The following is a 25,709-nucleotide window of genomic DNA, read 5'->3' as shown; positions in this document are numbered from 1 at the left end:
TCAAAACGTTCATAATAAGTGATATGATATGGAATTGGGATGATTAAAAAATTGTTCTTTTAGCTTTCAGAGCCAGCTGAGATGCTTTTGGATGGATATGCAACTCTAGCACAGTTTAAAAGTTTGAGAATAAAAATATCAAGACTGAATTCAGCAGCAACCTGTATCATTTTACTCAACACTACTCTTAACTTTGTGAATAATGAGCTAATGGAAGGTTGTATTCCTAGTCTGATACTCCTCTTTAAACCCCTTCACCTACTGTAATACTACACCATCGTTGTGGGTCCTATTCTACCTTTTCTCAGCATCTCCATTTCCTTATTTTAGAAATATGTACCATAAGGTGTTGCAAAACAACTTCTTTCAATACATACTTAAATGATATTATGCATAATATTGCAATAGGTAAATTCCTAAAATTATATGGACCATCAGTAGCAAGAAAAAGAAATCACTTCAGATCAAGCATGCCTTTTAGAACTTTCACAGGGATGAAGATAGTATTTAATGTTCAGATCAACATGCCTTACAAATTATGCTTTTTTTGTATTGGAAAAAATAGAAAATGATCAAGTGCAATGAGTTCCTTTGAGTAGTAAACAAAACAATGCTATTTAGTTGCTCATTTTTTATTCTTTTATAAATCATAACTTAGACTCCACAAAGCTTTTCAATTCACTGAGCAGAGATTCCAAACAGCAGGTGGCTGCTAGTATGCAGTTTTCTGTAAGCACCAAAGTAACAGCAGGGACACGTGATGCTCGTTGATTAAGTCAGAGGCACAGTAGTGTATTTCTAGAAGAATTGCTCAAAAGCCTACAGAAATTTTAGCTGGAAAAAGGCATAATGCTGACAATGCTTTAGCAGATTTTAAATGCCTTTGGAGAAAAGATCACGTGAATTTACATAGTGCTCAAGGAGGAAAACAAAAATGTGAGCTTAGCATAGACTTCAAACTTTGTGTTACATGGTCTTTCCAAAGGTTATTAAAATGAAGCTGAATGAAGTAATGCTGACACTGCTGTGTGATTGATTATTGTACTACAGGAAGACTTTGCCTTGGAAAACTAGCAAGGATTTCTCTTCTTTAGGGAAATAAAGATGTATGAATTAGAGTTAAAAGAGTTTATTGAGCTGATAAAGCATAATCAAACACTGAGTGTCAACTTTTATACTAAATCAATATATTAAATATAAAGTAAGTATAAATGTGTAAGAAAAATGGGGAACACTACTGCATATTTATAAAAAATGCCAGAAGCCATCCTGGTTGTCTTGCAAGAAATTATATTTAGAAGGCTAAAATAATTTTTATATATATCTCAAATAAATCTATTAATATAACAATAGATAGGAACAGTATATAAATATGGCATATTTAAATATTTACATATATATGGAAACTAGGCAAAGTGGTGCTATAAGAAGGAAATGTCTGTTATAAAGTCAGATTAACAATTTTGTATATGCCCATCTGCATTATGTGATTAATTTTCAACTTGCATCTTCCATAAACTAGTTAACAACTTTAAAATTATCATTGCATAGACTTACTTGACAAACATTACTTAATTCTGCATTCCACCTCACAGTAAAAACTATCATGATACAAAAATAGTAACTCAGAGAACAGGAGCCAGCTGTACTGCCCTTCAAAGTTTAGTCCCTGACTTCCTGCTCTTAGGAACAAGAAAGACATTGCCATCTCGAGTTTGCTGCAGTGAATATTCACTAGGAGAGTAAGGCTTTCCGTCTTCATCACGCAGCATGCTGAAGACCTCGAGGTACAAGGTGGTAAATTGCTTTTTCATTTGATGAAGGCTCCTGTCATGCTCTCCTTTCTCCTTAAGCAATTTCTCTTTCTCATCTTTTAGATTACTCAAATCATGCTCCAGTTCTACTATATTTTCCAGTTTTCTTTTACGGCAATTTTGAGCAGCCACTTTGTTTTTGCCTCTCCTGCGTATATCTCGAATAAGTGTCAGCTGGGCTTCATTGAACTGCTCCTTAGACATCATTTCACTGAAGTCCGCAACAGGGAGATTGATGATTTTTTCAACAGGAAAAGGGATCTGCAGCGCTCGGGCTCTTTGCTCATCTCTCGTGAGATGAGCTTCAAGGCGGCCTGGAGGTTTATCTTTTGTGAAGGGAGCTTTGGGTTGGCTGGGAGCAGGAGGGGGTTCTTCCTTCGGCGTGCTCGTACACGACAAACTTGGTGTTTGAGTGCTTGGCCCTAAGGAAGAGAACACTCCATCCTGGAGGTGCAACGAGTACACGCCAGTGCTGCTCTGCAGCACACTCCCAGGAGAACTATCCGTGTCTTCCATTTCAGAATCGCTGCAACCCAAAGTCTTATCTGCATAGACAGAGGATTCCACAGAGTGTTCCGGTGATGCTACGCTGGAACTCGCATTCAGTGAAATACCAGAGTCAGAATCGTTACATTCTGCTCTAGTCCCTGAGTGGTTGCCATTAAAAGCTTTACACAGTGCAAAGTCAGAAAGATCAATAGGTTCACTTAGAATCTCTGCCAGGGATTGACTGATAGTGTTCGTTGCTGCTGCATCACCGTTCACCTTTGTATCAATAAACGTGGTGTAGAAATCCTCACAGAAATCAGGGTTTGAAGGGGATGTGTCATTTAAAGAGTTCACACTCAGCTGGCTGGTGTCCTCTGGTGGCAAAATACCCGAGAAGGGGCCCTCCATACCATCCAGGAAATCTGGACTGCAGTTAACGTCTTTTTTCAGCACGGGTACTGAGCTGCAGTAATTGTAGCTGTCGTGCATCTCTGCTGGCTTGGGTTCAGGGCTCGTGATTGTGCTCACCTCAGCCAGGTTATCATTTTCGATGTTCAGGCACTAGATGGGGAATGCAAGGGAGAAGTCGAGCAACACATCTCCAATTGACAAAACTCTTCTACAACCCAAAAGCATTAAATAGCAATCAACATGGACATAAAGGGGTTTTATAGCAGTGTTGTCTAGATGACCACAGCACCCTTGTGCTATGAAGAGGAAGATGACAGATAGCAGAGCAAGAGCACAACACAACTTGTTCCGGACAAAGCTGTTCACAGTAAGAGAGCAGAGCCTCTCAGGCTCATGGCAAGATGCTGAAGACACCCATTCCAGTGTGCCACAGAAAGTGCATGGAGCCCTCCTGTTCTGGTAATTGCTAGTGGGGATCCTGGAGCTGCCAGGTCTGAGCTTCTCACGAGCAACACTGGTAGGAATGGCGTGAGTACAGAAATGTAAAATTCTTGAATGAGACCTAATGAGCAGGTACACCAAACAATTACTTCTAGCACCATTACTTTCATGTCATGGTTCCTCAGAACCAAGATTGTTCCAGGATTTACTGAATGAAGGTGCTGTTCAGCACAGAGCAATGTAATTCTTGGTGAAGCAAGAAGACTGCTGACATGGAGCCTGGCGAACACACGTTAGTTCAGCTGGCTAACACCAGTGTGAGCATCAGACTGCTCCACTGATGGGTTTTCACTGGCTACAAAAACAACTTTCCAACAGGGCGGCAGTTGCCTAACTGAAGCTGAAATAAACAGGCCTGCTGTCACCCAGAATCACTTAATTAGAGGCTGTTCATAGCTTAAGCCAAGATTTTCCAATGTGAGAACTCTATTTTTCCATTTCTCTAAACATAATTTGTAAAAGGCAGTGTCCTCACTCTAATTATCTTTTTTTTTTTTTTTTTTTTTTTTTCCCAGAAAATGATTCAATTACTATTCAGAATTACTGCAACAGATAATTTTGATTTGGTTTCTTAATGTATTTTCACCATCACTGCTGTCTCTTCACAGCCAATTGCCCTTGTTACTTATGTGAAGCCTTTAGGCCAAACACAGTAATCAGGTTAGAAAACTAGAAGAATATAAAAATATAAGAATACGAAGGGAAAAGGGAGAGTGGCAGGAAAAATTCAGGTCCTGCTAATTTTCACTTTTGCTTTTTGAAATATGATTCAGATTTATGGACATTCACCAAGCAATCACCTCTTGCATTAATAGCATAAAGTAGAGCAGCAGCATGCTGGAAAGCATGATGACATTCTACAGTAATATATTTGAAAATAAATTGATTCAATTTCATAGTAAAATATAAGGAAAATAGAAATAGAAACATAATAGAAACATAAATAAAAATCCCTACATATTCTCTGTATTAGCAAAGTGATTTTTTTGTTCCTTTGAAATACGCAGTTCAGGTACATTACACAAGTTGTTCTTATTCAATATATATAAATAGCATTCATATAAATGTATCTGACTCTTCTGTGTACCTAAATATATACTCCATTATCAGCCTTAAAAAACCTTTTCCTTAGATAAAAGTTGAATGCAAAAGTAATCATATTCCCACAATCAGACACTGCCAAAAAGCCCCCAAACATTTACAGTAACACTTGTGAAAACAATTCCTGTTGTAAATTCATTACTCAGAAGTGTCTATTTTGAGCAGCTGAGTTTTAACAATGATCATGCTGTATCAAGCTGCACACAGAGGCAAACAGTGGCCTGCTAAACATGAGGAAGTTCTGGCTGAGAAGTGTTTCGTTAAGGCTTATCCATAAACAACTCATTTCATTCTTTCTGTATGTTTTTCAAGATACTCTTTTTTGAAAAAAAATAAAGCTTATATTGAGTTATAAGCACCCTACAGGTGTAGAAACCAAGTCATAATCACCATCTGTTCAGATGCTATTGTACTGCCTTCTAAAATACTGTAGTCCTCCAAAAAAATCATGCTTTGTTTTTCAGGTGCTTATCATACTAACCTGTAACTCTGGAAGGGACAGTAATTCTTCCCAAACTTGCTCTATGTTCTGCATATTCTCTGCATCAGTGGGTTGTACTAGATCAGGGGATTCAGGTGGCTGAGTTTGATCAGAGGAAATGAAGGCTGGGTTGCTATTGACCTGAGCAGGAACCAGTGACTGAAATGCAGCTGAAGAATCCTGAAGGGTTTAAACAAAAAATTAAAAGCCGAACAAAACAACTATAACTAAAAAACCCACTCAAAAAAACAGACGTGCATTTTCCAAAGCAAAAATTTAGTTTCTGGAGTTCTACCATTTCTGTAGAACAAGGAGGTGTTTCTTAAGAAAAACATTTTTTTTTAATATAATGGAAAAATATAAAAATAGGCTCAAGCATACCCACTGCTTTATGCCAGCTGGAGCCAGCTTGAGGAGAAAATTCAGATCACAGATCAGTCTTATGCTGAAGACAAATCCCAGTCAGAGAAGACATGAGACTGACCTCATGGAAGAACAGCCACGAAATCACTGAACTGTGCATTTTTTACCTCATGCTCATCTATAAATGGGAATGCTTCTGCCAAGAGCTGCATGCAGTCATCAAAGGATAAGGCCTCTGCTTCTGGTTTTGAAGGCTCTGTGGTCTAAATAGGAAAATTTATGAAGAAAGGTTACTGCATCTTGAAGTAACAGAAGATCTTCTATTACATCAACACATGCAAATTCATTTTAGGCAGCCACTAGTATTATGGCTTCCTGTGAATGGAAAAGGGGTTGAACACACTCAAAACACTGGAGTTTACCTGTGAGAAAACAATGGGTGGCTCAGTATTTTCTGACTGAATGCACTGAACTGGCTGCACAGGAATGAATTCACCTGTCTCTTCGTCTAACTCCAGCTGAGCCAGCAAGGCTTCCTCCTGCTCTTTTTGGAGCTGCTCTTGTCTTTCCTTTTCAAGTTTCTTCTGTTTCTCAAGTTCATACTCCTTCTGCCGCTGACTAGAATCAAAAACTTCACGTCTTGCCCCAAGGTCTATATCTTGCCTCCAAAGGATGTCAATCAAGTTCATGTCCTGCAACAGAAATACTTTTTTTGAGCAAGTTTCTCCCCAGCCGAACTGCTTTACAACAACAGCAAAGCTTTTAATCTGTGTGTCATATGGGTAGCCTCATGTAACTGAAGCTTATTCCCTCAATCCTACAAAATTACCAAAATAAAACATGGCTCTATATGACCCTTCTGAAGTGTGTGGTCTGGTGGTTTGGTTTCTGTGGCCCACATACAGGATTCACAGAAACCACGAATTTATTACAATTGGTAAGGAAATACAGGAACTAGCCAAAGGATAAATACATTCTTCTTTTTCAACTTGTCTCATAGAAAACATGAAGATACAGGACAAATTTGTCACAAAGAAAGTAATTTTTAGAAGAAAAGAGAGAAATTGAAAAGTTTGACCATGTAAATTTTTTTTCACGTGTTCTTGTAAAACTGCAAAAGCTGACTAAAACCATGATAGAGGCTTCCTGAAGTAACTATAATAGCCATAATACAAAATGTCTTTTGGAATATTAATGTTCCATTCTGGTATTAATCTTAAAGATCAGGAGAACAGAGCTTCAGAGCTGGAAGAGAGTCTGGTTTCAAAGACAGGAACTGACATAACAACACTAGCACTAAAGACAGACTATCAGTAAAAAACTGTAATTTAAAGCTTAGTCTATGTTGATGTTCTAAATGTGGCTGCTTTGGAGAAGCCGAGTATAAACAGTGGCTGCAGGGTCTCAAATATCGTTAATGAGTTAGCCCCTGACTCATTACAGCATTCAAATGGAATTCTGCTGTTTAGGAAAAAGCAATTGCTTAATACTATTTGGTGCGGCTACAATTACTTTTAATTTATTGCATCAGGATTTTTTATCAGGGGAAAGAGGGCAAGGGAGTTAGTGGATTCTTTTGTTTTAGTTTTTTTACTGTTCAAATAGTCAATGCTTTTAGGGCTGAAGTCTGGAGTATTTTCTTCTATGAAGAAAACCTAACATTCAAAATTTATTGATTTGTATTTCTGCTGATACAGAATCGTAATACTTGCTAGCCACATTTCTCAGACAGGTAAATGCCAACCATTTAGCTGGTGCCTGGAAATTTTTGATTTTACATCATGTTTTGTTGTGCTTAAAATTCCCCTTTAGGGCAGCATGTGAAAATAATGTTCAGCATTGGGCATCCTCATCAAATCAACACAGTACAAATCATGCACCAAATACTGCATCTCATTTAAACAGAACCTTCCTGATTCACTCTGCAGCTCTACACCCAAGATACAGTTTTTTGCCATCATATCAAATTAAAACATTCCCTTCTCTCTGAAGGTTAGTTTCAAATAGAGAAGCAAAGTAACCCAAACGCCAGTTCATGCTGCCATTCAAAATGATGATGTCTGTACAACAGCTATGGCAAAAAGCTTTAGGCCAAGTCCACATCTGAACAATAATTTCAGGGTCCTCATTCCATGTGATATGAATGACTACTACTAATAACTAAAAAAATGTATTTTTACTAAAACTGGGTAGTTACGTAAAATACCTTTGTGTAACACAATGCAGGCACTCCCAACTCTAAAACATATTTAATATACCTTGCTGGGAGAGACCAAAATCAGCTTTAATGGCCAGCAATGAAGAAGATGAAATTATTACAGTGGCTGCCCCAGACAATGTTTGGTCTTTCCAGATTGGCAGGGTAAAATGAACTAATTAAGTTCTGCAGTAATTGGAGATACTGCAATATGGTATAGCTTCATTAAGGGCCAGTAGTTTACCAGCTGCTCAGTGTCTCCTTCTGCAGCAGATCCAAAAGTGTTTCCTAGTCTCTGAGCATTTGCAATATGTTCTGGATAAAACTGCAGGATCTGGATTTTAGGGCTCACTTCTGAATTATTCATTTACAAAGCACCATTAAAAATCTGACTCAAAATATTTTTTTTCTGCATGCGTGTGTATAATGCACAAAAATATCAGAACTGGTGCTCAGTTTCAGGTTAAATCATGAAAACCAAAAATTTTTCTTTCTGTAGCTACAGAGGTACAGAAGACAAAACACATTTTCCCTAAGAAGAAAATCCACATAGCCTTAGTACAGAAACTTAAGACCCAGCTATGACATCTTTCAGCCATTCTAATATTTATTAGCAAAGTAAGTAGCTTTGGGTGCCGCCTCCTTTGTGGGATGAGATGTCTCCAAAGACACCAGCTGACCAAAGAAAATGCTGTGGCTGTACACCACTGCTTCTTTGTGTGTGCAGCAGTCAGTTCAGGATTCTTGTCTGAATGAATATGCTTGTATACTTATCAAGATTGTCAGGATCTTGAATTGCTGTTTGACAAATATGACAGCACTGATTGGCTCCTGTCACCATTTTTCAAGGGACCATATTTAGGTCAATGTCTTATCTCTAGCAAAGAGCTGAGCTTTGCCAAACAGTGTCATGTTCTACCCTGGAGAGCAATGCTTGTCAGGAGCACTTTTAAATTTTATTTAGTTGTGCTTGTGACACTTAAAACCAATAGGATGGGTTGTTTTGTTTTTGTTACCACCATGTAACTGGAAAAGAGCCCTCCTATTTTCAGTTTGAAAAGTTGTACATAAATACAGCAGTATTAGTCTTAACTTTGAATAACAATTCAGCTAATTACTCTTAACATAAATGGGCTACATGGAGGAAGTGTTCTTCTGGTCAATAAGCAAATATGCAGTATCTAACAGCACACTGATTTAAATATTAACCTGCCACTTTACACTTATCTATAATTTCAGCCAATGCTTGTACTTCTCTTTTCAAGAGAAAAAAAAGAATTCTGGTCATTACTCCAAAGCCTCAGGTCAAAGTTAAGGGAGGCAACACTGACCAGTGATTCACTAAGGAATGAATCACAACCACAAGCACGAGGTAATGGCAAAGAACTCTTAAAAAACCCTTTGCAGTCTAAAGCAAACATTTTGCAATTTTCTTCCTTTAGCCTCCCCACAGTCTTCCTCTTTAATTCCCTGCCTTGTCGAACACCAGCACACACATTCACAGAGGTACCCACACAGGCAGGCACTCTACTTTAGGTTCATGACTGAAGCAATTTTCCCCTTTGACTGTGAAAGTATCCCAGAAGTAACACCCCAGACTACCCAGATTAAGTGTGTACTCAATGCCTGGAGTGTTAAAGCTGAAGCTATGAAAATGAGTTCCCTTCTCCTGTGCGAAAACACTGGTTTTTAGATGCCTCAACATGATGTGCTGGTCTCTGACAGACTTGTTCGGAGGGACAAGTGAGCACAGACTGGCATGGAAACTGGAACACATGCACCAAGAGTCTGTTCATCTGACCCGGAGCTGGCTGCTGCCCTTCAGAGCCCGGCTGACCACTTCCCTGAATATCAGACACAGTTACTGCAAAGGCACAGCCTCATGTGACAGCCTCCACAAGCGCCCACTTGTTCTTTCCTCCCTTGTGCAACTTCTTGGATTGCACCAGAGGAAACGATGGGTTTGGCAGCGCGGGAAGAGCCGGGCCTGTGCCCAGGAGGGAGTGCAGCCACGGTGCTTCCCCTCGCCTGCAGCTCAGCTCCTTCCCTCTGAACCAGCACCTAGGCCAAGGGCAAATACACTACAGCATTCAACCGGGCTAGTACTGCCATACAACACTTCTAGCTTTGGAGAAAACGGTATGGGTTTAAGACTTTTCCCAAGCAGACAAACAGTGATTCAGTTTTGGTTGGGTTTGGTTTGATTTTCTTTGCAAGTTTGAACACAGAGAAACAACTCAACAGAAGACATGTTTGCTTTCCCATGATCCATGTAAGCAGGAGGTGCCCTGTACTGATGGTTTGATTTTTCTGTTCATTTAGTGATATGCTCTTCCAGCCACATTGATAGCTTAGTTTGGACATATAAAGGCACTTTTAATAAGATAAACATAAATGTTAAACAATTCACATTAAGCCACCATCTGGCTCCCAATGGAAATTTTCATGTTTTACATTTACATATCAGCATTTGCCATCTGGGCAGAGTCTGTTATACATTTGATGAGAAAATCTCTGACTACGTTGTTAAGTTTGACAATTAACTCTTATTGCTCCTAAGCAAACATTTGCAGAAGGGTAAACAAAGAGACCCTGTTTTCACGTTACTTTCATAGACTGACTTCCATGCTTTAAACAAAATGCTAATCTTTTGTTTCATCCTTATTTGGCTTATCTGACTGGTTTTGGTGTTGTCTGGAATATAAGCCATCTACAGGTAGCCTTGCTAGAATGGAAACATCCAGCAGCCCAGGTGTCAGCAAAGAAACAATCTCAGTACCTTCAACACCTTGTAAGCCAACCCCTGGATACACATTGATGGCTTGTGCATTTGCTTCTAAAGTCATGCCTTTGCACCATAAACTGAGATAACAGGAGCAGCATCTCTCACCAGACAAGGATTTGTTTTCCTTTCCCATGATCTGTTAGCACCTAACCTCACAAAGACAGATGATTTCACATGCCAGCATGAGTCAACAGAAGAGCAACAGAATCAATGGCTTTGCATCCAGCAGGGAGCTCAGACCAGCACCACACAAGAAGAAGGAAAGCATTCCTACAGCTTAGTCACAGAAAGAGACAGGGCAAAGTATCCATTAATTATTATCTGTTTTCCAGAAAGTGAAGGGAATGAAGAAAAAAGCACCTTACATAAAAATAAAAACTTTAATAACAAGTGTTGGAAGTGAAACAGGCTCAAGGACCTGAGACACTTCAAGGCAAAAATGAAAAGGAGGCCATCAAGTAATAAGGTAAGTACAAGAGGAGCTGGAAGCATCTTAACACTTAAGAAAAGCACACTGGAAGCAGCAGCTGAAGGTTTTCACCTCATTATCCTCTGGAGGAACTGATTTTGTTCAAGTAGTTTTTAAGAATTATTTATAAATAATTTAATGCTTTCAGATGATCTCTCACATCTCCACAACTACTGTTTGGTTTTCTAAATCTTCTTCAAGGTAAGTTACTTAATAAGAGCTTACAATAACAGAACAAAATTCTGGACATATAAGCCTTATGCTTAAGAGAAGGCACAGAAAGCAGACAAAGTTAGCCCAACACCCTAACTTTTTAAAAACAATTGAGAAGAATGGGGAAAAGGGAATGACAGAAGTTATTTACACTGGTGGGCAGGGGGGTAAAACAGCAATGTCAGAAGTGTGACAGAACAGACAGCTGTCAAACAAAGCCACATGACAGCAACATGTGATTTGTGAATACACAAGGTCAAATCCCCCACTGCCCTGCAGAGCTGTTCCCACATTTTCCACCAAGACCTTCTAAGAAATCTGGAAGGCAACAAGGTGCTTGGATGGATGCAAGGGGATGTCTTCTGTCTTTCATACCAGTGCCATCTAACACTGGTGTGACTGTACTGACACTAAACCAGTATGTTTGACACTACAGCAGCCTGCTTCTCTTTCTTCATGCCCATTTGCTCTTCCTGCTCCTAAAGTCTTTGGATGCCTGAGCCACAAAACACTCTTAAAGCTCTGGTAGGCTAATTTACCTAGGAAAGGACTCAAAAAGGGTTGAAAAGCCCTAGCTTTAAAGAAATTATATTGCTGGAGAATTTTCACTCCCTGTCTGTATAAATAAACCTGTTAAACGCTGTCCATGCTGAAGGTGCATCTTGGGACATTCTTCTGCCCCAACAGAGCCAGACAAGCGCCGTTCCTGAAATGTTACGTCTGTGTATGCAAATTTCTATTTTCTCCTAACACACATCTCGTATTTCAGACTGTACCTCCCACTGCATTACAGCAAGCTATCTCAATAAATGTCAAGTTGTCAGGATCTACATTTATAAATTAGATTAGTTGAAAAATTCCTTGGCTGGGTTGTCCAGCATTCTTAAGAAAACTTCACTGCAAGCCTTGCCTAAGGGCATTACTCTGACAAAGACTAGGAGAGGCTCTGCCTGGCTGGAAGCACAATTCTGGATACTACTCACACATTCTCCCAACCTCCACTCCACAAACAACTCCTCTGAGAAGTGGATTATTTATGTATTTTACCTGAAATGCCACCTTCCAGGAATGGTATCAACAAAGGTTAAGTCTGTAAGTGATGTACAGCTCTCAACATGATGGTTTTCTTGAACATATCCCATGCTAAGCAATCTTTCCAAACTGCCAGGGAATAAATATACCTTGTATATACCTTGTAAAAAACACACCCTGTATTAGTGAAAAGACAAGTTTCTTTAAGCATGAAGAACATAAAATGAGCAAGAATGTAACCCCCTAATAAAAAATAACGGTTGAAGGCTGTTTATGGTCATTAATGTACTAACTTTATTTCAATTCCAAAACCTGCAAAATCCTAATGTTAACAGTAAAGCAAGACCAAAGCAGGTAAAGAAAAACACCTTTCTTCAGCAAAGAAGAGGAAAAGGAAGGACACAGAACAGTTCACTTCTTCACTCTGGCAAGTCTTCTCTTTTTCTGCAAAATCAATCCCCACCCACCTTGCTGACACTCCTTAAAACACTGGACAAGTGCAAGTGCCTCACAGCACTCCCTGTCTGGGGCACAGCAGCAGGAGCAACACTCTCCTCTCTGGCTCAAACTCATCATCAACAGTCAGAAACAAATATCTATGTCCTATTCCCATCACATCTAGTGTGCTTTGAGGTGACCATTTATGGTACAGCAGATCAGGGGATTCTTGCTCAGTGCTGCAGATCTTTCAGCAGAAGCCTGTTTCATGATCTATCTCAGACACTCCAGAAGCAGCTGTGCTTTTCTAAATTGTTTAATCAATACATATTTTAGATGGCAGGTTTAAAATAGTAAGAGTTTAATATAGAGCATTGGTTTCCAGGGGCTGAGTGAGGTCTAGACTGATCCTGTCTCAACATACTTAAAAAGAAAAAAATAATAATCCCAAATCCACTGCCTCATTTGCATGGCTTACAGAAAGCAAAATCTTACGTTTGACATTGGTACGTACTTTCTTTGTCCAGTACCTGATTTTTCCAGTTATCCTCCAATACAGAGGACCAGACCTATCATTGGAGCATTGCATCTGCTCCAAATTCCCTTATTTCTGCCTTAGTCATAAGGAAAAGACAGAGTAAGGTCTAACACGGTCAAATGACAACACTAATTTTTTATTAAATAAACTGAATTATGCCCATATCTACAAATGCTACCACGGCTGCTAAGACCAAACAAAAAATGGCCATGGTTGTGATCCCACTTCAAACTGTCTTCAAACTTAGTCCTAGAACTCTTGACATCCCAGAATGCTTTCTGAAGCATCTGTATCTAAAGCAATGAGCCATACATGTTTTCAGAGCTTTGCTGTTTTAGTTAAATGGGTTCTGTTTTTCTCTTTTCAGTCTTAATTATGTTGTGTTAATCCAATTTTCACTTTTCCACAGTATATTTTGGCTAGTAGTGTTGCAGTCCCTTACACTCCAATTCTGAATCCCTCTTTCAGCCTAGCAGAGTTATTGACTTGCTATTTCTTTATCTTGCATCAGCAGCATTACAAAAGCAAGTCAATAAGCACAAAAAGTTAATATGTATTCAAGTTACAATCTATTACACAAGTTGCATAATGAACTTGGGAGGCTGGCAAAAATACAGGATTGTTTTCTAAGAGTGGGTTAGTCTATTTGTTTTTGCTTGATACATCAACAAAATTCTGCTGCGCTGCCCCAACAAGTCAAGTGAGCAATTCTGCTGTGGCTGACTTTCTAGCTGTTGTCTAATCACCATGTACTAAACCATATAACCCCATCTTGACAGGTATTCAAACAGCAGCCATCTCAGATAGACCAGCTCTTCCGAAAAGAAATACAGCTTTAATGGCTTTATTTGTGTTTGGGGTTTTTTTTCTTCCCAAGTTAAAACAGCATCATAATGAAACAGGCATTTATTGAATTTTGTCATTTATACAACAACAAAAAAACTATATGTAAACAAATAATATAAAAAAAAAATACTGCTGATCTTTTAGTCACAGGAATACGAAAGCCTCTGCATCCCACTTTGTTTTCTATATTGAACCTACAGTATTTGAAATACAATTAGCTGTTAAATTATTATCTTCAAGCTGTTCTGCTGTACTCAGCGAAACATGTACTCTGCAGACATTGACACAGGATATTCACTAGTTTATACTAGAGGATTTGTTTATAATAATGGCTCAGTCATCTGGGAAACATGATCCAGTCAAATTATAGCACATTCTTTTGTCCAATCAAACAAATCAGGAAGTAAAATGAACATAGGAACTGAGAAAAGAACATTAAAAACTGCAAATAACATTAGGTTATATAAATAGGCTATAACCTATTAGCCACTAATTCGAGTTCACACCTTTTGGAAAAGCATGTTTCAAACCAAACATGAAAACTGTGTGTTTGTTTGAGGGTCCATATATTCTCCAGGATTATATCTTTCTTGTACTTCACGTTTTCACCGCATTGGCATCTTAGTTTACAATGCCTGTTTCCAGCTGTGGTTTTGCTGATGGCTGGGCAAGTTCCAGGGACAGCACGCTGGAGCTGGGTCACTACAGCTGCAGCAGGGCCTGGATGTGGACACTGCATGCTCTAACGCTACCAGAGGCAGTCTTGGAACTTCCACTGCACTCATCTGCTTCCCGATGAAGCGACAAGCAACTGGAGTGCCTGGGTGAGGTAGAGAGCAATGAGGCTCACACACCCAGCAGCCCTCTTGCACAAACACAGGCAGCTACTGTGGCTGCATCAAGGACATTCCACACGAACATCCCATCAGCCAGGAGTACTATCTTAAGACTAAAAGCTTAAGAACAGGGTTGTATTGCAGGGAACAGTGTTTGCTCCAGATGTGCCCACATCTGGCAGAGCACATAGGTACACAGTTCCCACCGCACTCCGTGGAACACAGGTGTTAAATACCTTTGTGCCCTTTTCACATACATAATCCATATAGACAGCGCTGGGAATTCGGTCAGAGCACAGTTCTCACTAAACAAACAGGGACAGGGGCAGTTTTTTTGAGTGTTCAACCTCTAATATACTTACTTAGTTTCTGCAAGGGGAAAAGAAACCAAACCTAGAATGGAGGCCAAAAATACATTGCTATTCAACTGCTCACCACTTGGGCAGTACAGAACCATAACAGGTTTGAGAAAGGAATACCCAGAGGGGCAGGTTTTAGCTGTGCTGGCAATATCTTTCCAAAAGAGTAATTCATGGTTAAATTGCACTGTGAACTTAATTTGACACTGTGAACAGCCTTCATTAGTGACATACTTCAGTCAATAATAATACCATTCAACTGTGCACTGTTGACCAAGAACACTGCCTAAATTTACACATAACATCATAGAAATCATTATTTAATTTGCATGAAAGGAGTTCCTGTAGCTTTTCCCTTTTCTCTAGCCACACCAAGATGCATGAATTATCCTTCCATAGAATGAAGCAAGGATAGATTTTACTCATTTTCTTAAGCACTTGTAATCCACACATTTATCTGCAAAAACCAAGCCTCCAGAAATCATCAGTCCCCACAACGGCTTCAGGAATCTCTTTCATATGAAGGTCCTGCAAAATTAAACAACTAAATCAGAAAGCTCAATAAGGGCCAACAAGTCAGGCATCTACATGCCAATTTATCATTTCTGTCCTCAATGAGAGCTTTTGCTTAAAAAAGGTAAACCCACTGAGGAAGTGAGTAATAACTGGGTAGAAAAGTAAAGGTTTGTCTGTGTGGTGCATTCCAGCCCTCACTTCTCAATTTCTAAATTCTGAAAGCAAAACGATCTAACTCATCTTCCAATGCCTAAACCAGAGCAGGTAAATGGTTCTATATCTCTTGCCAAAGTAATGCTCCTTATCTTCAAAAGAACAACAAAACTGCAAACCTCAACCATCAGTACCTGCCCTTCCACCCAAATCAAGAGCCTCCACCACCCACCACTTTCCTTGGGGCTTCTTCCATGTCTGTCCCCTTGGAGTATAGAGTAGACTCAGAGCCCATTTTATCAAAAGCTCTCATCCCAAGCTTCATTTTGAATTTAAAATAATTCTGTGGGTCTGACCTTAGTGACAGTGTTTCAGAACAATCCAAAGCGCTCCATTAACAGTTTTATTTTTTAAATAGCTTTCATTCTTCACTTTGGGAACAAAAAGAAACTTTGAGAGATGAAAGATGTCTAGAGATGTACACACGAGCTGTCAGCTGAGCAAAGATTCCCAAGAGTGGTCAGCCCAGACTAGACTTCTGAAGTGGTCAGTGATAAAGGATTATAAATCAAGCCAGAAAACATTCCATGGCACTACAACATTTCACTGAGTCACAACAATTCATACTAGTTGAAGAATTAACCTGATAACATTCTAGTTCAAACGCTAAAACCAAAACAGAAAAGCACAGTATCAGAAGTCACTGTGCTGTAACTCTGTGTTACAACCTGTTACACAGCCATAAGGCACATTAATATGGCATGCATTTCCATAGCCAAATAATTAAATTTAAATAATTTGGAAGACCAGCTGTCAGAAATCACAGTTTAGATTCAAATATAAGTTCTTGTTTTCATATTATGCTATTTTACTAGCACCATTTTTGTTACTGACAAACTTCTATTTTCATCCTTTGGCATCTTAAATCCTACTTGTTTCAAAAGTTAACTCAGGTTTGTTTGATTTATTTTACAAATATCAGTGGGCCAATCTTCCAGAAATTCCTCAGCTGACACAGATCTGCTCAAGACCCATTTACAGTAGAAACAAAGCCAAGTGTGAATATAAATCTGTGTCATAAAACAGAAAACATGTCTATGCATCTCATGTCAAGTAATTCACAGCAGACTGCACCAGGGTCTACTGTACACTTGTACCAATGACACTTCCTGACTATATAACCTGCACTGGTGCAGATATATCAGTGACTCCTCCTGTGATAGTGGTGAAGTCCAGCATCAGCGTCACAAACTGGGGTGAACACCTCCACTGACAGGGGTTGGATGACCTCTGCTGCTAATGTCTCCATGTTCTCCTTCTGGCCATGAAGCATCTGAAAATCTTACCCTTCTGAGCTGAGCTGCACCAACCTTCAGAGCCACCCACTCATCCCTGCCATCCTCTCTTGTCCACGTTCTGCTACCCAGCTGATCGTGAAACACGTCATCTGGCCACATAACTGCATGCAACCCAACTGGAAATACCCTGATTTAGAACAAAATTCAGTCTTCTTACCCAACAGCATGTAACTCAAGCAAACAGCTCCTGAAGGCAGAAAGAAGAAATGATGAAGTGCCCCTGCCCAGGCGGCCAGCTGCAGAGCAGACATTAAAACTGGCCCTCTTCAGCATTCTGAGTGACAGACCTGCAACAAACACACACTGCCAGGGAATTCTGAATGGGGATCCCCCAACGGGGAGCCCAAGCAGCACAGGAATTTTCCCACTCTAAACGAAGCAATAAGTAGGAAGAACTCATTTTACCACAAGGTTTCAAACAAACAAAAACTCCCATGATCTTTCTATCATTTTATATTTTACAGCAAAATGATGGTGATGACCTGAGCAGGAAGCAAATCAAAGTCATAGCAACTTTTCACATAACTCAGCTGTTCAGAAGTCACTGCTTTAACATTTTGTAGGTATTAATTTTCAAACACAGCAAATAGACACACCCTTAATCATAAAACAAACCTCCTCTAACAGGCACACTATCAACCAAGCTCCTTCTGAGTCAATTTCCCCAGTATGCAAACTTTGTTTCGCAAGCTGTCTCCAGGAGTGGAATTTTTGTTATACTTACAAGAGACAGCATGTAAAATCAATACAGCAAACAGCAATAAAACTTTGAAACTACAAGGCAGAAGTGGGGGCATGGAGGGAAAAGTTCATATCTTTACATTTCATAGCAATACAGAAGGTACTTCCTTAAAAGGTTTTAAAGATATGGTTTCAAACTGATATTACATAACTTTGTTGCTGCAACTTCAATCTTAAAGGAACTTTCTTTCCCTTTCTCTTCTCTTTTTTAACTAGATTGCTAATAATAATACTGCAGAAGTTAGGCTAAAAGTCTAACTGTAAGAATTTACAAGGTTGAGTGGTTGTTCAACTCCCTCAGTACTGCAACAGCATCCACAATCAACACATACCTCATGAAATGGTGCAGTTTACATTTAAAGATGGAAAACATTATTAGTCATTTACAGTACCTTCCAAATAACTTTGCTAAACAAACACTGTTTTATATTCCTTCTTCCCAATATAAAAATTGCATCTAATCAGGCCAAATCATAAATCTGAACTGAAATAATTAAAAAAACCTTCAACTGTATCTGTAGTGCACAAGTTGCAGCCGTGTAAGTATTATTTCTAAGCTATACCCACTCTACTAGAGCTGTGCCCATTAGTATTTATGCTAGGGTTTAATAATATACTACTGAGCAGCAGTTATACTCTGCTGGTAGGACAATGGTAACTTAACTTTGAGTTATTAACACTCTTATTATCTCCTAATAGCTTTCCAAGATCTCCAGAACAACATGTCAAAACATCTAAGTATTTTAAAGTGAATTTTAAAGTGAATATTAACATATAAATTAAGAAGCAAATACAAAGCCACTATATTGACACATCACATTGAAAAATCAATGCGTCACTTAAAGAAAACAGAGAAAATATTTCACCAAGAACTCAGAATGGCAAGACAGAAAATAGAAGATCCTTCATAAGATAAAGATGAATGCGCTTCTCCAAAGCAGTCCAACAATTATACACTTTTATCTGTGCTAGTTGTTGTTGCAGACTGCTTGGTTATCCAAATTAATATTTAATTTAAATGTATGGTGGCAAATTAATACTTACTTTAAATATATGGTTCTGAGAGACTTTGCTTCCATTTGAAATGGCCACTGCTGGCAAATGCATGTCGAAGTAAAACCAAAGTAATATTAAAACAAGATAATATAATGGGGAATATATTTTTATTTCCTTATTTTAAAGAATAGTAAATAAAAAATAAGAAATATGTATCTAGAAATCATAGAAACAGCAAAATAGGTGTCACTCTGATTGTTTCACTACTGTGCTGCACGGAGCAGCAACACTGCTCTTTTATTTCAGAAAAACTTAAGTGCTATAGGATAACTAAATTCTTGCTACTGCAAATTAATATGTGACTGTCACTAGCTTTAGTTTTCCCATACAGAAAGCAGTTACTGGGTAGGAAAGCTAAAAGTACACAATGCCTATCTTTAATTGAATGCATTTGCCAGTATCTGTTCCAGATAAGCCTTCCAGGGTTTTCAGCAGTTTTATCCACACAAATAGCAGTGCCGCCCTCAGTTCTTACCGCTGGTTTAATTGTTTACCTTAATGAAACAAATATGCCATAAAAGAATTGCAGTTGAGCAACCCTGAGCGGCATTGCGGTTCACTGTATATCAGTCATCCCTGGGTAACACAAATCCAGCTCCTCCTCCATGACTTCTCATTGGTCATACTGAAAGACTTGCTGAGGAAGCAAATGAAGTGTTTTCAAAACCAATTAAATCAGTTTATTGCCGAAAAAGGACTAAGCCGACCAATGTGTCATTTTCTTTCCCCTTCACCTAAAGCGGCATTCTGTGGCACAAAGTCCAACTTTGGTAAAATATACTGCATCAGAAAACTGAACAGACTTCAAACTCTTTCAAGTTTTCTAGGAATGTGCTACATGAAAATAATAGGTTACTTAGGGCTGGAATGAGATGGAGGCCAAAGCAAACTTTAACCAGGTGATTAACCTAGAGACTTTGCAGGACGTCTTGCTGGCCGCGACTCAATCAGCAGGGGATTAATATTTAATTCATGCCAATGGGTTACTGCCTGAACTTGCACTGCACTGGCCTCTGCCAAGACAATCATTGGAAATAGATCACACTTGCACAAATGGGCCTAAATCTAGGGAATAATTTTAAAGCTAGACTTTATAATTGCAAAGAAGAAGAAAAAAAAAAAAAGAAGCAGTGCTCAAGATACAAAAATCAAACTAATTTCTTCTTCACAATGCGTCACGCACCCAGTATAACAGATACGGGTACACATAGTAATGATAATGCCAGTAACAGATACTGGCAAATGCATACACATTTACTGCCCTCTTCATCTGTACTTCCTATATTTTCTTTCTCCTTCAAGTTTGTCCTTTTCTGAGCCTGCAATTGACTATTTTCATTCTCCTTATAAAGTCTACTGCATTCCAAAAACTTTCAGTGACAAACTCCAACAGCTTTCGCTGTTTCGAGTTTTCTTAGTTCTACTGAAGGAATAAATACAATAAATTTTTACAACTATGTATGGAAAACTCCAGTAAGGAATAGTATGGATTGATTTTACTCAACACAAATATTTCCCCTGGGTGTTTGCACTTCTAGTGTTCAACACCACCTCACCAAGCCCAGCATACACCACAAAGGTATCTGACATATTTTTAACAGAATAGGTATGTTTAAGATGCTGATGCTGTACTTGTTTCAGTCAGGATCACAGAAGTAGCAGTACCTATCACACAGGTATTTTTCTCCTTTGCAAATTTAGGAGGTAAAGAAAGCAAAAGAAATCAAAACAGTATTCAGGTGCAACAATAGATACAATAATAATTTTCAACCATTTCCTGGTCCTTGTCGTTCAGGGTTATACATAACCTACAGCATGTCTTATTCAGGATGAGTATTATAACAGCTCTATTTTTTCAATTAAAGAAAAATATAATATAAGAGACAGAAAGACAAAATTTATTTTTTGCCCACGAACATTATGGGAAGTGAACACAAACCTTCCCAACTGCCCACAGTCCTATAAAAACATCTCAACTTCTTTAAAGCACACATGAACATCCAGCTGCCTTCTGCTTACAATGAATGTTCTTTTTTATTCCAGTTTGGTCTCTTTCAAACATTTCCCAATAAACTTTCAAAGCCAATCTCTTCTCCAAGTTTGAGTGCTAAAATTAATTTCTTCAAGTCAGGTATCAGGTAGTCAGGTTTTCTGAGACAATGAACTTGCACTTTCCCCAATTTCCAATACAACTGCTAAGTTCTTGGCACATTTTAAAGACATGCTACAGAACAGGATTCGTATGAGGGATATTTACTACACTAACAACAATATCCAATTAGCTGTTCTCCTGAATGGATTGACAAGATCAGCTCCTGCTAGGCTACATTCACTTCAGCCAAACTGCAGCTACACTGCATTATATCTAATACTGGTTTAACTGAAAGGTATCTTTTGTGAGTTTTGAAGGAAAGAAAGCTCTATCAATACAGTTCAATATCAAGGTGAGCACAGAACTACTGGGAATGTCAAACTAAATGCATTTTTACTTAAGGAAGTGCTTGGGATACTCTCTCATCTACTTCCTCCAAACTTATCCTCCATTTTAGTATATAACAATACATTCAGAAATATGGGCATTTCTGAATTTTATCCATATAGATACATGAATAGATATATCTACAGATATAGTGATGAGATATTCCTATTCAATAAGGTTATTACATCTCATTATCAAGAAACAAAAAAACCAATCAAACAAACAAAAAAAAACCCCAAACCCAAAAAACCAACCAAAAAAAAACTTTAAAAAACCAACCAACCAACAAAAAAAACCCACAAAAGAGCAAAGACTTGCTGCCAGCCCTGAGTGTTTGATTTTCCCCCAGAATCTACCCTCATGTGGAAATGAGATGCTATTAGAGAATAAAAATAGACCCACTTGATGATTAAATGCAGCAGGTCAAGAAAAAGAAAAGTACGTGTAATTGCTCATTACTCTATACTGAAGAGATCACACTAACTGAGGTGGACACTTTTCAGGACACCTCTCTAGGCAGAAAAAACGTAACAGATACATTTGCATGCACGTTCAATTATTTGTCTACTTGGTTTTGCCAGTTGTTGCAATTATTCTTACTTCCAATCTAATGCAACCCACAGCTTCTTTATTTGCATTGGAAAGGGAATTCTTCTTGCCTTCTTGTTGTGAGGCTCCAAAGTTAGTAACTAAGTGGGTTGTTGAGCGTTTTTACAAGGTTACAGGAAACTGTTTCCATAACTTCATATTTGTCAAAGAGAAAAGGTACTAAGTCCTGCCTTCTCCAGAGTGATTTGAAACATCCAGACCCTGTTCAACTGCAATCTTTTTTCTTGGATGGTCTGAGCTCTATGTAGGCAAACTTCCATTTCACCTCTGTGCACAGAGGTGTATCATCTTTCCAGGCAGAAAGGTACAAGGGAATACTTTTTACAGGAATATTGCAGGCAAGAGCTCTGCTAACTTCCCCAGAAGTACATAGCTGAAAGTAGAGGTTTTATATTCTGATTAAGGAGTTTCATCAATCCCTACACATTCACCTTTACTGCTATGACTATTGCTACCAGGCACACAGACAGTAAGAACATCCTTCCCATCTGCTGGCTTGCAAAATCTGAGGGACTAAATGCAGACTGTTGCCCTTTGTTCATTTTGAATGAACATCTTATGGTACAGCATATGTGAATTTTCCATTTAATTAATACATTTAGGACTATATGTCAAAGATGATGATAAGTCACTATCTAAAAAACACACTGCCTTTTCAGGCTAGGTCAGCAAGAGAAGAAATCAGCAGCTGCCGAGCTCAGATAGGAAAAACGCAACAGGTGGCTTAGGAGAGAGGGTCTGACAAAGTAACAAAAGTAACAAAAGGGAGGTTTCTGGAAGAGAAGTCACAGTGGACTGGGGAAGAAGGTAGCAAATCACACAGACAGGAACTGGTCTGTTAAGAGTACCTCAGGAATGAGACCAGAAGTGCCTGGATAATATAGGCAAAGCCAAATTCACAGGGTGCTTACGTAGCACAGGCCATGACAGTGATTTCTCTTGCAGTATTTGCCAACAAACTGAGGAGGCAAGGTGGAGGTCATGGCTGTGTTACCCAGGGCTAGGAAAACGGACGGCCAAGCAGTGTTATGAGCAGCCCAAGACTGGAAAGGAACTATCCAATGAACAGGAAAAGGTACATCCAGTGCTGCTGAAGTGATAGTACCTCCAGGAAGTACCCACTTATAGATCCTAAAATATGGACAGTGTTACAAGAAACTCTACTGCATAGCATATATTATACCAACACGCACTAAAAGAGCATTAGAACACTTCAGTCTTAATTCTGCAGTATGAAAAGAATTTAAGCAGCGCCAGAACAGGCTTTAATATTACTTCTTTAAACCTAGCATTCTGTTGATAAGGATATGTTTCTAGTCAAACGCCCAAGAAAAGCACAATTATATAAATTTATAACAGAGTTCAATTACAGTTTCAGTTATTCACGCGGCTCTTGTGCAGCTAGTTTACAACGCAACAGCACTGAACTTCCCCAGGCTTCGAGAGCAGAGGCTGCACACACACGAGTACAAACCAGCAGCGCTCGGAGCCTCCAGGACACCGGCCCCGGCCACCCGGCTCGGTCCGCGCCGTGCCCCAAGCGCCGGCGGGGCTTTCCAGCGGCCCGGGGTGCGCCCCGCCTCGGCTCCGCGGGCTGCGTGTGCGAGGCCGATCCGGACCCGAAGCCGAACCCGGAGCCGCCCCGGACAGCGCGTGGAGCGGGCCCGGGCCGCAGCAGCGGGAAGCGGCGGTAACTCACCCGAGTGCGAAGCGAGAGCGCTCGGGCCCGCCGAGGGCAGCGACTCGAGGCTGCGCGGAGCTCGGGCGGCCCCTCCGGCGCCTCCCCGTCCGCTCCCTCGGGGGCGGCTGCGGCTCCGGCCCCGGCCCTGCCCGCGCTCCCCCGGCTGCGGGCGGCGGCTGCGGGCGGCCCTCGCTGACCCGGGCCCGGCCCCCCGCGGGCAGCGCGGCCCCGCCCCTACCGTGACTCAGCACGTTCCGGGGGGCGGGCCGCGCCACGTGCTCCGCGGGCTCGTGACGGGCGCCCCGCCCCCCGCGCGCACCGGCCGGGCCCGGCTCCGCTCTCACCTGAGCGCCGGCGGCCGCCTCCATCTCCGTGCCGCGGGTCGGGCCCAGCGACGGCCGGCACGGCGGGGCCGATAGCGCCCGCCGCTTCTCTCCGTGCTGTTTGGGGACGGGGCCGCGCCGGGACGGCGGCCGCCCCCGCGCTCCGCCCCGGCCCGGCCGCGCAGCCACTCACCGCCCGCGGGAGCCGCGGAGGCGGCGGCTTTCCGGGCAGCGGCGGCCGCCGTGCCGCCTGCTTCGTCCGCGCTGAGCGCTCCCACGGGCCGGCGGCCGGGCCCCGCGGCCCCCGCGCCCTGGGCAGCCTCTGCCCCGGGGCCCTCGGTGAGTGGAGGAGCGGCCCTGCTCCGGGCCGGGCCGTGAGGTCGGCGCTGCAGCAGGGAGCGCGGAGGGACGGCGGAGCCCCGGGAACAGTCCCGAACGAGTCGTCAAAGCAGCCGAAACAGACTTCGGGAGATTCTGGGGGTTGGCACGCACGAAGTGTTGGAAATTGATAACTCCGGGCGAGGTTCCCCTCGGAGCGGCAGTGGTACTAGTCGTGATACCATTGTATCAACCTTTCCCGGCTATTTTACATGCTACACGCAGTAAAACACATCACAGCCCCCAATACGTCTGCTCCTCAGGAGTAACAAAGCACGTGACAGAGTGTGCCTAAAAGTAAGAGGGATGCTTTAGAGGCCACAGGCTGGCATCCTTATTGCAGTGTCTTATCTTAAAGCACCTGTCGTTGCATGGTAAATTACATTACTCAGAGAGCAAGCTGAACTGAAAGCCAAGCAGTTAAACGATGCAGTGCACGAATACCACTTTGAAAAGGGTCTGCTGCCATTGTGTGTGTAGCCGGGCTGACAGTATATGACAATATGTACCTTTCACATGATCATTTCGTCACTCCTTGAGCCCCTTCCTGAGGCTACCTTCAACGGCTAATTGAACCAGATATTGTGGAATTAGGAGGCTCTTACTAAACGTGATAAATCTCCCTATTCCTTTGCGGGTGTTTCATTCTTGTGCTTTGCAGCCAGAGCGCTGCACTGAGCTTCTTTCAGACCCTGCTTTGTGTATGCACAGCTGCTGGGTGTTGGCGCCATTTAAACGGAGCTACGGTGAAGATCTCATTTTCATTTTTGCCCTTCAAGATACAAGACTGTGACTTTACAACTTAAAAAAAAGCACAAGTGTATAAATTCAATACATTTCTAATAATTAAAACGTTCTTTGCACCTCCACGTTACAGCTGAAACAGCAAAATTTAAAGTATATTCCTGCATAGTATTTTTGTAGTACCACTTTATTCTGAGGTCCAGAAGTGAACCCAAGTGAATCAAACAAGAAGGACTCTGGTTGAAGATTCTAGAGAAACTGAAGCAGGCTGTTGCAAGTTAAAAAACCTTTTGAATGCAGCCTCTGCCAGGTCCTTGCAAATTATGTTTTTATTAAGTAGCAACTTTTGACTTTTTCAGTATTATAAAAGAAACAGTAATCGACCAGGTTAGCACAAAAGGAAAAATACACAATGTCAGCTAATGAAAAAATGCTGTGAAGCTATAAAAGTGCCTTTTCTACATGCTTTATTTGATAGAAAAAAAAATAAAAGGAAGTGTGAATCTTAGGCATTGGCATAGGTTGTATCATAGTGCAGAAATACTATGCAGAGCCAAGAAGCTTGCTTGGAGCCTGGGGGGGAAAAAATGGCAAGGACACTTTCTGGTCAGGCAGATAAAAGAGCATAGACTATATATTTCATTTGTGTTCCTTACTTAATTTCTTTTCTCCTTTCCTTGTCTTTACACCTTGTGCTCAGGCAGACCAGCCCTTCATTTCTAATGAGAAGGCAGTCATCCAAAAACCAGCTTAATGAAAATGCTGCATAGCACTGGATTAACCCTGCTGCACACTGCT

The 25,709-nt window shown here is 40.7% G+C and overlaps 1 protein-coding gene across 5 annotated transcripts; it reads right to left on the bottom strand.

Annotated features, from left to right (window-relative positions):
* Positions 1–616: 616 nt before the first annotated feature.
* On the bottom strand, positions 617–23,948 carry NFE2L2 (NFE2 like bZIP transcription factor 2). Of its 5 annotated transcripts, none has more exons than XM_066322745.1 (5): positions 23,811–23,948; positions 5,583–5,852; positions 5,328–5,423; positions 4,798–4,977; positions 617–2,864 (listed from the first exon to the last, which is right to left on the bottom strand). In XM_066322745.1, exons 1-5 carry the CDS (start codon positions 23,832–23,834, stop codon positions 1,656–1,658), a joined length of 1,779 nt encoding a protein of 592 aa, XP_066178842.1. In that variant the 5' UTR covers positions 23,835–23,948; the 3' UTR covers positions 617–1,655. The 5 variants fall into 5 exon arrangements, with proteins under 5 accessions (XP_066178842.1, XP_066178841.1, XP_066178839.1 ...); XM_066322744.1 differs by lacking the exon at positions 23,811–23,948 and adding an exon at positions 23,485–23,676; XM_066322742.1 differs by lacking the exon at positions 23,811–23,948 and adding an exon at positions 23,156–23,296.
* Between the last annotated feature and the right edge of the window lie 1,761 nt (positions 23,949–25,709).

Source organism: Sylvia atricapilla, chromosome 7, assembly GCF_009819655.1.
Source record: "Sylvia atricapilla isolate bSylAtr1 chromosome 7, bSylAtr1.pri, whole genome shotgun sequence".
Classification (NCBI taxonomy): Eukaryota; Metazoa; Chordata; class Aves; order Passeriformes; family Sylviidae; genus Sylvia; species Sylvia atricapilla.
Note: the sequence above shows the minus strand (reverse complement) of the source record. Positions and strands in the feature narration are given on the sequence as shown.